This window comes from Lepidochelys kempii, chromosome 1 (genome assembly GCF_965140285.1).
Source record: "Lepidochelys kempii isolate rLepKem1 chromosome 1, rLepKem1.hap1, whole genome shotgun sequence".
Taxonomy (NCBI): domain Eukaryota; kingdom Metazoa; phylum Chordata; order Testudines; family Cheloniidae; genus Lepidochelys; species Lepidochelys kempii.
Window position 1 is genome coordinate 141,412,549 of NC_136380.1, and position 14,054 is coordinate 141,426,602.

General features: G+C 37.6%; 1 protein-coding gene across 7 annotated transcripts in view; it reads right to left on the bottom strand.

Annotated features, from left to right (window-relative positions):
- RPS6KA3 (ribosomal protein S6 kinase A3) overlaps positions 1-14,054 on the bottom strand; it is a 124,888-nt gene that overhangs the window by 81,005 nt on the left and 29,829 nt on the right. For 5 of the 7 annotated variants that reach the window (XM_073357139.2, XM_073357159.2, XM_073357129.2 and 2 more), the window contains 2 exons: positions 9,559-9,675; positions 4,234-4,315 (listed from right to left, as the gene is read on the bottom strand). In XM_073357139.2, coding sequence (XP_073213240.1) covers positions 4,234-4,315; positions 9,559-9,675 — 199 coding nt within the window. The other 2 variants (XM_073357168.2, XM_073357178.2) reach the window with 2 other exon arrangements.

The following is a 14,054-nucleotide window of genomic DNA, read 5'->3' on the forward strand; positions in this document are numbered from 1 at the left end:
TTCCTTACATTTCCCTAATTTACTTCTCCTTGTATATTTTTAGTTTAATTATTACAACACTATGCCATTCAATAACATCCATGCAGAGACAAATTTGTGAGACTGTGTGGAGAACCTACTTCACTATACATTGTTTCCTGAAAATCTCACTAAAAACTGGGACTTGCTGAAGTCTCAAGTTGTTGCTACTTGAAACCTGGGGAAAAAATTAAAAATCTGTAACCAAGAACTCCAACAGCACTATACTCTGATCTACACACTTTTCTGTACTGTAACTATATCAGTTTAGAAACAGAGTTAAAGTGGTACAACCCACTGGTGTGAATGCAGGTTTACTGTACAAAGTGTATTTTATAAGCAGCTTAATAATAAACTATATTGATAGAAGTAGCTTTAAACTGATATAAACTGAACAGAAATCATCTTTTTATTTGGATTTTTACAAACTACAATCAAAGGATATCCATCCAACGCTATGGCACCATTGAGACTCTTAAAAACACATATGTCAATCTAGGCTATCAGTTTACTCCTGAATATACTGCAAACACTAAAAGGTTGAAATGCATTATAACAATGCATTCTGGCTGCTGTAGTTGCATTTCCCTGAAGGTTCTCTCCTATAGATAGGAGGTGATAAAGCATGTAAACTGCCTACAGTTAGCAAGCAGTCTTTAAAGGGTACTAATGCCTCTGACTCTGGATTAAGAAAATAGTTGACTGAAAGAAACCAAGATGGAAACAATATAAAATGTCTTAGGGAAACCAACCATTTTTTTAAATGCAGAGGACATTAAATCTCAAAACAAATTATTACTGAGTTGTCATCAGTATTCAAAATGGATTAATTTCACAGAAGGGAATAATTTATTTACATGTAACTCTGCTTGTCCTAAGACGTAAGTTGTAACAGAATCAGATTCTTGAGTCTTAAGGTTCAAGCACAATGTTTTGAGTATTGTGGCATCCTCTATAGCAAGTCCTTGCCCTTTAGGTCGTGGAATCCCCAGGCCTCAGATGCTGGCAGAGGCAAAAAACAAGGCAACATCTTTGGTCAGAAGACACTATTGTATTGGTACTTTAAATCATAAGGTTAAAGGTGCATCAAAGGTCTCGATTATATACAAATATTGCACTGGATTAACTAAATCAATCTAAGAAGGCAGTTTAATTACATCAATGCAACCCATTTATGTAGTATCTTGGTTTTCCTGTCAGTTCTGGGCAATGTCTGAAGGCCAAGGACCCATCTGTGTCAATGCTTCATGCTTGTGAGGCACTGCAATTACAAGATGTATGAAGGCCCGAGTCTTAACTCCTAAAGAGATCTACAAGACCTCTCCCAATGTGCAGTCCCCCACTTCCCAGAGGACAATGCAGTGTCTTTAGCCGATGCCTATTACTCACAGGCAGTGCTTTCTAGTGTCTTAAAACACACTCTAGAATCTACTGGATCCTTTTCCTGATGATTTTTGCAGTGCTGCTGCTGCATCAAAATTCCTGCTTTTGACATAACATCTGTTCTACTGATGGAGAGAAGGCTATTACTCATTACTCACGTTCCAAAAGACCCAGTGATGTAGCATTTGAATATAACCTGCTACCCCACTCAGGGCCACAACCAGGCAGGAGTCTCAAAATCACTGAAGTGATTTTTAATGGGAGGAAACCAATGTCTAAAAAAGGATGTAAAGAATAGGACAAAGCTGCTGGAGGCAAAGCATCTTGTACACCACAAAAGAACGGCCAATCCCCTCCAAAAATAAACAAATATATATGATCATTTAAAAACACTGAAATACATCAATTTTAATGGCCAAACTCTTGGAGGATCAGTCAGTTGAGAACTCCTCTGACAGCCATAGCTGAAAATGCAATATCAGTTGAGGCACAAGCAGGGGAGAAATGCACTGGACAGGGTGTTAGGATTCTCAAAAATTCTTCATCTTTGGTTTGCCTAAGACATCTGAAAGTCTTGCACTTGAAGCTTAAGACCCAAGAGCGCAAATCTGTAACAACTTATATCTCAGTCACAGACTGTCTTTAAAAGGTAGTTATATGCCATTCTAAATTTTTTCTGGAAACAAATTGTTTCAGATGCTTTGGGTCTGGGATGAAGGTAACCTGCTCCTAGTAACACAAAGTAACAAAGACAAAAAGGAGAACAAATTCTTTCTTGCATTTTCTCTTCTTTGGGACCAGATAAATACTACCACCAAATCTGGGCCACTGGTGATATAACTATTCAATATGAAGTCTTCTTGATAAAAACCAAAAATCCACTGTTTTAACCAAATTTTTGTTAATGCTCCCACAGAAAACTGACAGTTTACCCCCAGGATAGCTGAGGAGAGACTGTACTTGCAGTTAGAAAAGATACTCTGATTTTTAGGAATATTAGATTTTTTTGTTTTTCTTCCTCATGGTGTCCACAGGATAGAGTTAAGATTTTCAGGTGCCTTAGCGTGTCATTTCATTACAGATATTTAAGACCAAAAAAATGCACTGATATAGGCGCCTAATTTTTTTTTTTTTTTTAAAAAAGGAACCATTTAAAAAATAATTTTAAAGCAAGCTAATTAGAGAATTTACTTATAAATTCTTAGAAAATTCCTCCTATTTTGGAGCAAGTCCTATACTTTTGGAGAGGATTTGCTGTATTCTTCATACATTAAAAAGAAGTAGTTAAATTCCTACTTTAAGCTCAAACTTTAACTATGGAACCAAATGGACCAAATGTGGGAATTTTGGTAATATATTTATGATTCCAATATGTGCCTCAGTTTCACTCTGTGCTTGGTATTGCTATGTGTGAGTGTAAAGAGCAGGAAACAGGAGGCATTTTGTCACGTAACTCTCTTGGGTGATATGAACGGATCATTTATTACTGGCTGAGACCAACCCATATCAATGGAAGGCCCTACAAAGACAAGGGAAACCCCAAGGACTGAACAACTGACATATCAATGAGAGGCTCCCAGCTTGGGTGGGTGGAGCACATATGAACTCAGGAGGAAGGCAATGGAGGGAGGTGACAGGAGGCGATAAGAACTGGGCTCAGGGATACACACAGAGCGCTCTCCTGGAATGAAGACAAAGAGACAGAGACAGGAAACCAAGATAGTTCCTATAGCAGCCTGGTTCAAGGGAGCCCTGGAATTGGCCAGTATGAACTATATCTTGATGTTTAACTTAAGGATTTCCTGATGCTATATTCCATTTCACTATGGAACCCTATTCTGTTTTGAAAAGGTTGCTTGGTGTCACTGCAAATACTTGCTGAGGTGCATTGACTCCTGAAGAAGGGAAAGGTTTCCGAATAGGAGTATTCTATCCTGTGGATCTGTGACAAGTAGAGATTCAATCATACAAAATATGGTATCTGGAAGACTATAAAATGTTAAGACTCCTATCCTTTTCCAGGGGGTCACTCTGCATGTGTGTATGGGGAGTGATTAGGGAAGAGGAAATACAATTAGCTTCCTCTTTTCTTCAAAACATATAAGCACAATCTCCTTATATATTTATATTCCTGAATTTTTCTTTTTATAAAGTTGGTGGGTTTTGTTGTACAAAAATACTCAGTTTTATAATAAAAGAGGTATTAATGGATTTTTCAACATCACAAACTAAACGTAATTTGATCTCTTAAACTTCTCACCAAAAGGCAAGAAACTTTATCCACAAAGTTACACAGCATTTTGGAGAACAGAAATATGCCATTTAATAAGTATCTATTAACATGTCCAGGATCAAGTCAACTAACCAGAAGTAATGATGTGGCACAGCTACCTTGATGAAACATTTATTATGTCTATGCAGTGCTTCAGTAAGGGACACGGATTTTAATACTAACTACTTCAAGAAGGATTACCGAACTACATTATAATTAAGTTTGTAGTAAAAGATTTAGAAATTTCATATCTAGTGAACATGGGTTTCTGACAGGATGACAACAAACAAGTTGATCAGAACCTATCATGGAAAGAACGGTTTTCATTAAAAATTCTACAAATGTGATGCTTTCATTTATTAATCCTTTTGTGTTTATAATACGAAGATGGTACTTTTTGTCCTATTTGATGGTTTAGAATTTAAGTTAAGCATGCACATAAAAGATCTTTGCTGAACTAACTCTTTCAACAGTATCTATATTTATATTTTTGTTTGCAAAGATTAAGGTTTGGTTCATATGTATATCACTTTCCATAAATGGTTATTTTAATTACTTACCTTTCAGTGTGGCTTTTTTTAATACCTTCATTGCATAAAGCTGTCTAGCATCTGATCCTGAGATTTTTTTGACAAGAAATACCTGTATTCAATATATTAAAAATGTTCTTAAAGGAGATAAATATAAATCAGATCAGTAAATTTTGGTATCTAATTCTATTAATAGGGATTCACAGTTGTTTTTTCAACAAAATTCTTATTTGTAGCAAATGGCACACCCAACTCTAGTACTGACCACTTAAAATGATCTATGTTTGTTCATGATTATACAACTTGTGTTCCTAATTACAAATGTCCCTGTTTACCTACCACATTTCACCTCCCCTTAATTTTACTTGCATTTAAAAAACAAGAAATATATTGGGCCAAATTTATCCTGGTTTAACATAATTATTTCAGCAGTTACTCTAGAGGTGAATTTGGTTGTGTCTGAAAAGTTGAGCTAATAAGCATTTAAAAAACAATTAAATGAAACAGCAAATTAAACATTCTGACCATTCTCTTCAGTTAAAAAAAGTTTTAAATATTTCTCTTCAAGCAGTTTCACATTTTACAGGAATTAACAGGGACATAACAAAAATGGTTATAAACAAGCTGCAGATATTACATATAATTGGGATGAGTGGAAGAGTTAATTCAGAGAGGAAAAATACATAATGATTGCAAGTCAAACAACTGTTCATAAGTAATTAAAGACAATATATTAACCATAGTAAAAGGCTTTTAAAAATATACCAGAAAACTGTGAGAAGACAATTGTGCCCATCTTCTTTGTTATACAGTTTACTGTGATTGAATGTCACATGTATTAGTAAAGTACTTCCAGACCCAACTAAAGTGTGTTTCCTTTCCTTTTGCAGGAAAATAGGATTTTTTGAGAGGGACTATGTTTTTAATATCCTTAAACCAGTCAGATATGGAAGGGGATATATTGATTTCCACTGTAGACAAATTCTATGTTTAGTAAGAAGGAAAGCCAAATACACAAACCGTTTTATATTTGTATTTTGGTTCACTTATGAAAAGACATAGCAAACAGATCATGGGGTAAAGGGGATTTTCCGAGTGACAATTTTAGTATATGCTATGTAATACTCAGAGTAAATCTGGAAACACAGGGTGGTCCCACGTGTTTGTGCAAGTTACCTGACAGAGGTACGAGACACTACACAGAGGTGGCACAATCGTTATGTGAATCAAGCTTTATTGTTTAGTACAGTAAATTATATGTAATAATTTTGGGCCCATCTCTCATGTACACTAAGACCTCTTTTGATGCCAGTGGATGCCAGAGAAATACAAACAGGGCTTAGTGTTAACGAGAATCAGGTCTTTGTAGTTATTATTGCCCCAAAATTACGAGTTATTACTATTTAAGAATTGCCCAGGAATTAAGGCCTTTTAAAAATGATAAATATGTCCTCCATGAGTTCTCAAAGGTAACTGTTAATGGTTCCGAGATGGTTTTCTTTATCCTGGATTACTCATCTGTACCTGAATTTAGAGATTTTCATATGACGACTTAGGTAGCATTCCTTGACAAAGGAACAGGCTACAGACAAAGCATCTTTGGGGTTTGTTCCTGGTTAAGCCAAGGAATTACATATTCAGATGAACGGCAATGCTACTGCCAAAATTTTTATTATTATTATTTATTCAAATAAATTAACTTTTATTGGTGGTTTCTTAAATAATTAGAGGACAGATGGGAAAAAATACTTAGAAAGAACAAGACTGCACCTTACTTGACAGTTAGGCATAGATAGGATATCCTCATCTCTCTCCAATGAGGAATTTTATCCAGGACTGGTATAGAATTGAAGTGTAATAAGTTGTTAAAAAAATCTTGGTTTATGTTTATGATCAGCACCTAATCTGGATTCTAATACTAAGGAGGAACTGGAAAGTACTGTTGGCTCATATGATATATTTCAATCTTCCTTCACTTGATTGTGAGCCTTGTATATCTCCCAAATGCAGTTTAGGTTTTAAATATTTCAGTGAGTGGGAAAGTAAATTAAAAGGTTATCTGCAAACAGGGCAATCTTGCTTGTGATGGTACCTGTTTTAATGCCCCAAACATTAAGATTATTATTGAATAAGATTGCAAGTGGTTTTATCAAAATTTCAAGGTGGATTGAAGATAAGGAACAGTTCTGTCTTGTCCAAATTTTGATGGCGGTTGTTTGGTAGCAACAACCCTGCGGGGTTACTGAATATCATTAGGGCTGTTGATTAATCACAGTTAATTCACGTGATTAACAAAAAAAATTAACTGTGAGTAAAAAAATTAATTGCAATTAACCGCAGTTTTAATCGCACTGTTAAACAATAGAATACCAATTGAAACATTAAATATTTTGGATTTTTTCTGCATGTTCATATATATTGTATTCTGTGTTGTAATTTAAATCAAAGTGTATATTATTTATGATTACAAATATTTGCACTGTAAAAATGAAACAAAAGAACTAGTATTTTTCAATTCACCTCATACAAGTACTGTAGTGCAATCTCTGTTATGAAAGTGCAACTTATAAATGTAGATTTTTTTTGTTACGTAACTGCACTCAAAAACAAAACAATGTAAAACTTCAGTGCCTACAAGACCATTCAGTCCTACTTCTTGTTCAGCCAATTGCTAAGACAAACAGGTTTGTTTACATTTACAGGAGAAAATGCTGTCCTCTTCTTATTTACAATATCACCAGAAAGTGAGAACAGGCATTTGCATGGCACTTCTGTAGCCGGCATTGCAAGGTATTTGTGTGCCAGATGTGCTAAATATTTGTATGCCCCTTCATGCTTTGGCCATCATTCCAGAGGACATGCTTTCATGCTGATGACGCTCATTCAAAAAAAAAAAAAAAAAAAAGCGTTAGTTACATTTGAGACTAAACTCTTTGGGGGAGAACAGTATGTCCCCTGCTCTGTTTTACCCACATTATGCTGTATATTTCATGTTATAGTAGTCTCAGATGACGACTCAGCACATGTTCATTTTAAGAACACTTTCACTGCAGATTTGACAAAACATAAAGAAGGTACCAACATGAGATTTCTAAAGATAGCTACAGCACTTGACCCAAAGTTTAAGAATCTGAAGCGCCAAGTTCCAAAATCTGAGAGGGACGATCTGTGGTGCATGCTTTCAGAAGTCTTAAAAGAGCAACACTCCGATGCGGAAACTACAGAACCCCAAACACCAAAAAAGAAAATCAACCTTCTATTAGTGGCATCTGACTCAGATAATGAAAATGAACATGCATCGTCTGCACTGTTTTGGATTGTTATTGAGCAGAACCTGTCATCAGCATGGACGCATGTCCCCTGGAACGGTAGTTAAAGCATGAAGGGACATATATTTACGTGCCAGATGCACTAAAAATTCATATTGCAACACCGGTTACAACAGTGCCACGAGAAGGCCTGTTCTCACTTTCAGATAGGGTTGCCAACTTTCTAATCGCACAAAACTGAACACCCTAGCCCTGCCCCTTCCCTGACACCCCGCCCCCACCTCACTACATTCCCCCTCCCTTGGTAGCTCGCTGTCCCCCACCCACTCACTTTCACTGGGCTGGAGAAGGGGGTTAGCGCTCTAACTGGGGCCAGAAATTAGGGATTCGGAGTGCGGGAAAGGGCTGCAGGTTTAGGTAGGGGGATGGGGTGTGGGAAGGGTTTGGGCTCTTGGGTGGGGGTGCAGGCTCTTCGGTGGGGGTGAGAATGAAGGGTTTGGGGTGTAGGCTAGAAGGTGGGGCCAAAGGATTTGGAGTGCGGGAGGGGGCCGTGGTTGAGGCAGGGTATTGGGGGGGGGCGGGCTCTGGGCTGGGGCTGAGGGGTTTGGGGTACAGGAGGGGGCTCTGGGTTTGAGGGAGGGTTTCAGGGCTGGGGCAGGTGGTTGGGGCGCGGGCTTACCTCAGGAGGCTCCCAGTCAACAGCATAGCAGGGCTAAGGCAGGCTCCCTGCCTGTCCTGGCACCATGCTGCGCCCCGGAAGCAGCCAGCAGCAGGTCCGGCTCCTAGGCGGGGGGTGGGGGTGGGGGGCAGGAGGCTCAACGTACTGCTCTCAGCTGCAGACACCACCACCCCAGCTCCCATTCACTGCGGTTCCCAGCCAACGGGAGTGCAAAGCCGGTGCTCAGGGCAGGAGCAGCACACAGAGCCCCGTGGCCCCCCCGCCTAGGAGCCAGACCTGCTGGCCACTTCCGGGGCGCAGCATGGTACCAAGATAGGTTGGGACTAGCCTGCCTTAGATCCGCAGTACCACCGACTGAACTTTTAATGGTCCAGTCAGTGGTGCCAACCGGAGTTGCCAGGGTCCCTTTTCGACCAGGCATTTTGGTCAAAAAATGGACACCTGGCAACCCTACTTTCAGGTGATATTGTCAACAAGAAGCAGGCAGCATTATCTCCTGCAAATGGAAACAAACTTGTTTGTCTGAGCAATTGGCTGATCAAGAAGTAGGACTGAGTGGATTTGAAAGATCTACAATTTTACATTGTTATTTTTGAATGCAGGTTTTTTTGTACATAATTCTACATTTGTATGTTCAACTTTCATGATAAAGATTGCATTACAGTACTTGTATTAGGTGAATTGAAAAGTACTATTTCTTCTGTTCTTTTACAGTGCAAATACTTGTAATCAAAAATAAAGATTAAATGAGCACGGTACACTTTGTATTCTGTGTGGTAATTGAAATTAATATATTTAAAAATGTAGAAAACACCCAAAAATATTTAAATAAATGGTATTCTATTATTGTTTAACAGTGTGATTAACTGTGCGATTAATTTTTTTAATCGCTTGACAGCTCTAAATTTCGTTATTAATTCAATGACTATAGGACCAAAGCCCATTTTCTGTAACACATGAACAAAACTAGAGCCATTCTACATTGTGAAATACTTTTTCCTTACTGATGGCCATTCTGCCTACCACTTGTTTTTTCTTTCAGGTCTGACAGTACGTTAAAGATACATGGAATGGATCTATTCAGGATGAATATACTCTTCCATCTTAATACGGAATATCTTAACTTCAGAAAACTTTTATACCAGAGTTGCACAAGGAGAGAATTCAGGAATCTTTTTGAGGTTTACAGAATAGCTAAATTTGGAACAGATTTACTGGTTTCAAAAGGATCTGCCTGAGCCTGAGCACTTTGTTAGTAAAGACCAATTTAGAAAATAATCTTGACCTGGACTAAGGCTTGAATATAAAAATCTGACTGCTATAAATATTTCACCCTTATTACTGTCCATTCCAAGGGCTTCTGACTTCCCTTTTGATAACCCACCCACAAAAATATGTACAACATACCTTTCCAAAAGAACCCTGTCCTAGAACCTTAAGAAGTTCAAACTGTGATGGGTCCGCTTTCTCATGTCCTTCCTTTACATGATGTGTTATTGCAATCTCTTTGATATTGCCTTCTTCCTAGCAAGGAAAACATAAGAAATAACTCTAGATTAATGTCATGCCTTCCAAAATATTTTGTAAACATCACAAATCTATTCACAAATATCAGAGATACTGAAACTGACCAGGTAAAACAATTAATAATCTAGAATTAAATCTAATCCTGGGGGATTTTGGAAGAAAGAGTGATGTTACATAATTCTATAGCCAATTCTAAGTTTGTATATGAAGAGTATAGAAATAACAGAAATCAGGACAATGAACAGAATGTGTCATCTGGAAAAGCAAAGGATGTGCAAATTTTCTCCCAAAGTTAAGAGACTTATGAAAAGTAAGCAGCCATCCTGTTTTTGAATTGCAGGATGGTACACTGAGGAATTATTACATGAACACAAAGTTAAGTTATTACTGGAGGTCACTTTTCAACAAACAGATACTTTATAAATGCATTTTTTCCTCAAAATATGCAGCTTTAGTTGCTGCTTGCTGGCACATCTCTATTTTAGCTATACATTTGTAACCTCCTCCATCAATCACCACTGCAGCAGAAGCAGCAGAAGAAACCTTGAGTAAGTTTTTAATCCACACAATGTTTGTATAACAGTTTATATTCCTCACACAGGATGTCCGTATTTCCTCATCTTGCACAAACGTTTTGGGGATTTAACAACTGTGTGTTGCTGCTTTCTCCCATTCCAAGTTTTTCAACGGGGCCCAATCCTATGACCTGTTTCAGTCGCAATGGCTGACACTGCAGGTTTCGGTCCCACATGTTTAAAAAAATTAAATGCCAAAAATGGACTTGGAGTTAGAGAGAACAGAGAGAAGAAAAGGGTCCTCCTTTCAAGGTACTTACACTTAAGATTTTAAGTCATTTGGTAGAAGGCTTTGCTACTTTTTATTTCTTACTGTCCTCCCTTTCCTGTCTAAATGTTACCATACTTATTGTTCCTTTCCTGTTTGCATATATATTCTGTCCTCCTCCTCTTGAAATTTTTTTGGTGCTTTTAAATTCTCTCCCATTTCTATTTCTCATTCTTTCTTCTGCTTCTCATTCTTTTATAGCTTCCAGTGCCTTTTCTGCTCCAAACATGCCTATGGTGTGATCAGCCCAAAAATTCACTGACAGGACCAGGAGACACTCACGGATGCTCTTGTCAGGAACACAAAGATTTAAAGACAACCCCCAATCTTCTTGTTGCTCAGAAGCTGCTGCTCATTTTCATGTTTAAGATACTGTAAAATATGGTTTAACATATCACCACACTGACAATGGCCTTTTAAACACTGGGTTAAAAAGTAATTTTGCTGGAACCATGTTAAAACATTTTTTACAATCTTCATTTCTGTCATGGTAAAGGTCACACAAGCATGTTATAAAATAGCAGTATTAGCTTGGTAGATGTCTAGTATTACACTTTTAATTGTTCAAATAAACATGTTTTGGCTCAACTACCAAACAAAAATACACTTTTCATTAGGACATTAAGAAAAAAAGTACTAAAATCTTAAATTTAAATAAAAGTTTTAGCTATTTATTTAAATCACAATTAAGTGCAGAGATTTGAAAATCACCTTGATTTCAGAGTCTATCCACCTTGCCTGCTAGGCATGGAATAAATCCAATAGCCAGAGGAGAATCCAAAGAGTTTAGTTCAAGACTTAACTGCTATAAATATGCACACAAACTTGTGCAAATAAGGTTTAGAAGTGCGCCCAGTTGGAATGTTTCTAGAGATTAAGAAATGTGATCAAGCTGACCTCATCTTTCCAAATAAATAAGTATGCCCCTGCACATCAGGCATATCATCAAAAAATTAAGTCAATATTTCAGTGTAATATACTCTTACAAAAATGTTGTATGCTGGATACCTGAAATACACTGGTAGTGTAGTACTCTTTCCAGAACAGCACTACTCTTGCATACATGTTTATTTTAAAATAATTAACCTGAAAGGGATTTTATACATAATCACACTATTAGAGATAGAAATCTGAAGTCTTGTTAAAGCTTCTCTCAGAAGTACATTATAATGACCTAAATAAGGAAGCTCATCAGTTATAACAATTACTTATTGATTCCTTGCAACAAATTAAAATAAAAACCCTATCAACCTTTTTTTTGAAAAATCACATTTCACATTTCTGATAAGACTTCTGTTAATTCACAATGCTATCTTACATTTGCCAAATTAGAATTTGATCTTCATTATAGGCAAATCTTCTCTTCTGCATCTACCTCAAGAAAATAGTTTGGGCACTGGGGAACTCTGAGGGAAGACTGAACCAATCCTTACTTGGATCCATTCTTTAAAGGGTGCTGCAGATTTTTTAGCATTTTCTTCTAATGGGAGAGAGCGGTCAGCAGAAGGCTTCACATAGCAGTGAAATCTACCAGCCTTCTCTGTTCTTCAGTTAACTCTACTTTGCACACATTCAGGTAGAAAGCACCTGAGAATCAGGGCTCCTTGCTGCGAAAGAGCATTTTAAAACTGACAAGTTATCGTGAAAAGAAGACACAAATTGCACATCTTTTGGCACTGCTATTTCTTTGCCATCATCATCAGAACTTCTAAAACAGAATCATCTTCCACATTCTCATCCATTACTGGCAGCCTAAACAGCACTGACTGCAAGCTATCCAACTAATTAAGACAAAAGACAACAAACATGCCAAAACTACATTTAACTGCTTGTGCAACTTTCTCTACATTCTTACTTTTTTCCCATGGACTGTTGTGGATAACATCAAAATTGCCTTTACAACTATTTTCTAATCTGAAAACATTCCCCCCCCCCTTTGTTTTACCCCTCCCGCTAGTCTCTTCACTTCTTCTGAATCTGCTCCTCTTTCCCTCTTCTGTCTCCTTCATCCCCCTCTTCCTTTTTCTTTCCACTTTGCTTATCCCCTTCCAAGTAAATCTCCCTCCCCCTAAAAAACTGTGTAACACACTTGCTATCACCACATTGTTCGCTCTGTGCGCTATATTCCTTCTCCACAGTCTTGTGTCAGTCTTGTCTATTGAGACTAAGTTCTTAGAGGCAGGGATGGTCTACTGTTCCCTTTGTACCATGCCTAGCACATGAGGGCCCCGTTCTTGGTTGGCCCTTAAGCACTATGGTAATAAACATGATTACATTATTATTAATCAAGGCCAGCAAAATCTAGTTGTATGTTTGTTCTCCAAATTTTGCACTTGTTCCATCTTTATGGTCTATCACCATAGGTCTGCTATTTGACTAGATCTGGCTTTTTCAGCACTATTTCTGACAGTTCTATACATTTAAGTGCATGAACTACAGCTAAACATGTACATTTTACATGTGACCGCTTGAGCACAACAGATTTAGAAATGCACTGAAATTCCCATTCCCCCCCCATGTGTTCACAGACTGGCTTTTTTTTTTTTTTTTTGAAAAACTCTTATTAAAAAGATCCAGAGTCATTAGTGAGTAAAATTAATCCTATTTACAGTTTACTTCTAGTCCTGCATAAGCATGTGGATGAACATACAGTGTGTCTACGGATCCTTTTCAAATTTACATATAGTATGGACTTTAGAATAGAGAACCTGCATCCTTAATGTGCAATACAAGCTTCTCCCCCGCCCCGCCCTTTTTTTTAAAAATAGGAAAACAGAAATAAGAGCAGATGTCGATTTCTGGTGCAAAATGGCTAAGAATGCTTACCGGACATTCCCCTAGCATCAGAAACTATCCATAAGGTGGTGTTTTTGGAGGGAGAAATATTTGTTTTAATGCGGTCGCCTTCCACTCTGTTGTTGTAGAGAGCATGACAGAAACACTCTGATAGAGTTATTCACAGGTGAACCTATACATTTTTAACCTTTAAATTAAGGATGTGATTAGGGGATTAGGTACTTTTTTATCTTTCCACTGTAGTTTTACAAAATTCCAGGTGAGGGAATAGCACACTACGGAAGAATTGTCTGAGTATATACTGACTGTAGATATTTTCTGTTCCTGCACCAACCAGCTCTATGGAGACCTGGATCTCCACAGACTACATTATCTGCTCAGCTCAACAGAGGTGGTTGGCTAGACAACTGGCTTTACCAGTACCACTCTAGAAAACACAAATAAGGTGCATGAAACACAAGAAAGCAAAGGAATATTACTATCAAAGAAGAAACTTGATTTTAAACTAATACAACAACTGTGATTTAACTAGCTTTCATACCCCTGGTTGCCCTGGGTACCCTGTTCCTCTCAAAAGATACCATTTACCCAAATTTTTTCTTAAGGCCTTCATACAACAGTGCATAACCTAATTCTGTCTCTGCGCGCCCATCCTGTGTGCTGAAGGAGGCATGAATACCATGGGAAAAAATGGTGTGTGTATTTAAGAGACTATCATCATGCAGATACCCACAGAG